The sequence below is a fragment of the Hipposideros armiger genome, unplaced genomic scaffold, assembly GCF_001890085.2.
Source record: "Hipposideros armiger isolate ML-2016 unplaced genomic scaffold, ASM189008v1 scaffold_1378, whole genome shotgun sequence".
In the NCBI taxonomy this organism is placed as follows: Eukaryota; Metazoa; Chordata; class Mammalia; order Chiroptera; family Hipposideridae; genus Hipposideros; species Hipposideros armiger.
The window spans coordinates 21,806-25,247 of record NW_017732728.1 but is presented as its reverse complement, the minus strand read 5'-3'; the positions used below and the strand labels follow the sequence as shown (position 1 = coordinate 25,247).

Sequence of the window (3,442 nt, the reverse complement as noted above, 5' to 3'; positions counted from 1 at the left end):
CAAATATAGAACCTAGAGAGCTTTACGTATCATGTCAGAGGAAAGGAGGCAGCAAAGGAGTAACGGTTAAACAGTTTCCTAATATTCACTGAAACTTGATTTCCCTCTTCCTTCTATAGATAAAACACTACTGAGTAATATCAAGTATATGAATTACAAGCCTATCTCTTAAGAACAGAAATTTTTATTGAGAAAAAGTTGAAGATAACTACTTGAAGTTTCTTTGAACATCATTTAAAAAACTATTCTAAGGGCTGAAGAAACTAATAAAATATAGAATGGTCTTAGTTGTCATTGTTAGAGAAAAGCAAAGAAGAAATCCAGGTAATCTAAATCTGACTTTGAAATGTGATTTGATATTTACATATTGAGATGATGTATCTGATAGTCCAGACATTCACGATATTTAATAAACTGAGTATTTTCCCAGTCCTTACTGTGACAGTGTCTTTATCATCAGGGATCAGTCAGCATAACAGAATCCATTTGATGTATTCAAATATAAAATGTTTAGTGTGGAATTAGGAATTCTCAGGAATGTTGGAAAAGCTGGGGGTGAGGATGGGGTGAGTTGGGGTGAGAGGGGGGCAGAACAGGTAGAGGTCAAGAAAGCAGCTGCTGAAGGTCAAAGAGGTTGATCCTAACAATGTCAGATTATAGCATCAAGTCATGCTTTTCAGAAATTTTCCTGGAGCTGCTACAATACTTGAGAAACTTCAAAAAATACTGCCAACTCGGTCGGCTGAGTGACTCACTTGGTTAAGAGTTAGCTTAACAGCGCGAGCACTGAGCAACAGGGCTGCTGTTTTAATTCCCACATCTGCCAGTGACACTGCGCCTCAGCTGAGCTGCCAACAGGTGGCAGGATGGCTCAGCTGATGTAACAACAAGATTTCCTGTTCGATGGTGGGCTATGCCCACCTGCAACTAAGACTGAACTCGACACCTTGAGCTGAACTGCTACCTGGATGGCTCAGTGGATAGAGTGTGCTCTCTTAACAAGGCTGCTGGTTCAACTCCCACATGGGATGGTGGCTATGCCCACGCACAACTAAGATTGAACACAGCACCTTGAGCTTAGAGGCCACAAGCCGCTGAAGGGCAGCCAGATGGTGACTGGCACCCTCCACAACGAAGATTGAAGAACAACAACTTGGCTGGTTCCCTTCCCCATTTCCCCAACACTGTTCCCCTCCCTCAATTCCTCAATAAAATCTTTAAAAACCCCACAAAAACTACCAACTATCTCAGGCAAAGTGGATTATTATAAAAAATTTGCTGAAAAGCCACTGTGAATCTTTCATCGTTCAAGTATGTAGTTGCAAATGCCTCTGAAAAAAATAATGGCTTCCTATTCATTTCCACCTTCTAACTCCCTGGAATGCTTTTCTCATTGGCAAACTCTAACTCAGAACCACACAGCAAAGCAGATTCTGGAAAATGTAGTTCCTAGCCTTAGAAGGAAGTGACAAGTGATGTCAATGGGACATGTGAGACATACTAAATGTACTGCATCTTACTGCTTTGGACTATATTCCTGAGAAAAGCCATCATTTTTCAGTGATAAAAACACCATATTTAGTTTCTTCTGTTTGTTTTTCCCCTTCAGTCTTTCTATTGTTCTCACCTACACAATTTCTGGACAGGGGAGAAGAAATAATGATTTCTTTTTGGTTTTAAAGACCTGCTTGATCATTGTATTTATGTTGGAAAAGAGCCTGAGCATATCGGTTTCATCTTTCCATTCCTTGGGTACCTTGATTTATTTTGGTGTAGAAGCAAGAGAGAAACTATCACAAATAACAAAAGAGAAATGCATGCTTACTAAANTTTTTTTTTTCTTTTCATAAATTATTACTTAAAATTAGCAGCCATTTTACTGGTCAAAGTGAAAAATGAGAAGCAACATAAATGTCTTCACAATTGGGGTAAAGGTAAATCATAATGATTTCTATCAGTGGAACATTATACAAATATTAAAATTATGTTTTTCAAGAATAAATAGTGACATTGGAAATGTTCTTGATAAAATTGTAAGGGAAAAGATCCTTTAATCATTAATGTTTAACTTTCTCATTTTTCATGAAAATTTTTATGGTTTGTGATAGGGTTTGACTACTAAGTTATATTTTTAATTTTTTTATATTTCTGTTTGCAGCTATCTGTTTTCAGAAATGTAAAAATGGTGGCGAATGTATTGCTCCCAATATATGTCATTGTCCTGCCACATGGGGAGGACTGCAGTGTCAAATACGTAAGTAAGCCTACAGAATTTGTTTTCTACTTATATGTTCTGAACGCAAATCTGTTTTAATTATTAAAGAAAGTACAGCATTAGAAGAAATCCATATGGAAAAACTTGCAGCATTCTGATCCATGAAAAAAATGATTTTAGAAATAAAAGGAAATCTTATCCATTTTTTACCCATTTAATTTTAAAAAGTATGGTATAATGTGTTAATATTTTGTGGGACATAGATAGTTCCAAATTACCGTCTATGAGTTGCCAGTGAAGTTCTCTTAGGTAGGCTGAAGAAGGTTTTAATATGTAGTTGAAATATTTTTCATATTATAATATAAATACATATTTATCATGGAAATCATAGACAATAGGAAAAAGTTTTAAAAATTAATCACTCCAAATTCCACCACCTAGAACTAATTTGTGTTGTTATGATTTTAGTATTTTAATATATTCCCACTTAGTTTTACTCATAAATTTTTACGCAGATGAAATCTCAGGGTATAGAGGAAAATCAAATTTTATGCAATTTTTTCATTTATGAAAAGTTGAAATAACATGCTAAAATACTGACGAAGATTAACTTAGTGTGAAAACTGGAAATCCACTTAAATTTTTTCAAATGATCAACAATTACATAATTTCAAAACTGTTGATCCAAGTGTATTAACTGAAATTACACAGTTGCCAAATGACCATGCCTTTTTCTAGAAATACCTGTCATGCTTGTTTACATCTTATAAACCACATCTGTTTCCATGTATCAGAAATGCTACACATGATTTTCATGACTCTTAGGCTTAATTTTAATAGTAATTACTATTATAAATTATACATTTCTCATCCTAGGAAAATATTATCAAAGAATTCATGAAGTGCTAGTAGTTACATAAGAAACATGTGCTCAAAAATCAGTAATTCTCATTGGAAGTTATATATGATAAAATGCTAGAAGAAAGTTGTCAACCTCAATTTGGGCTACTCATTCTGGAGAGAACTCTATGTGACCAGGAGAGAGAATGATGAGATATTAAAAGCGTATTAATGTGGAATATGCTCCAATGACTATGGATGGAAGTACTTGGAGCACAACCTGAAGATGTGCACCCTGTTTTTACACCTAGCAGCACCTTTATGTGTATTTTGTTAACTGTTCTTTATTTTTCAATGACAGCTGATACTCAATATTATATTAGTTTA

General features: G+C 34.8%; 1 protein-coding gene across 1 annotated transcript in view; it reads left to right on the top strand.

Moving 5' to 3' along the window:
- VWDE (von Willebrand factor D and EGF domains) overlaps positions 1-3,442 on the top strand; it is a gene marked incomplete at its 3' end in the record, with an annotated part of 83,078 nt that overhangs the window by 75,462 nt on the left and 4,174 nt on the right. Inside the window, exon 27 of the mRNA XM_019633713.1 lies at positions 2,159-2,254. Coding sequence (XP_019489258.1) covers positions 2,159-2,254 — 96 coding nt within the window. The remainder of the gene's footprint in view (positions 1-2,158; positions 2,255-3,442) is intronic.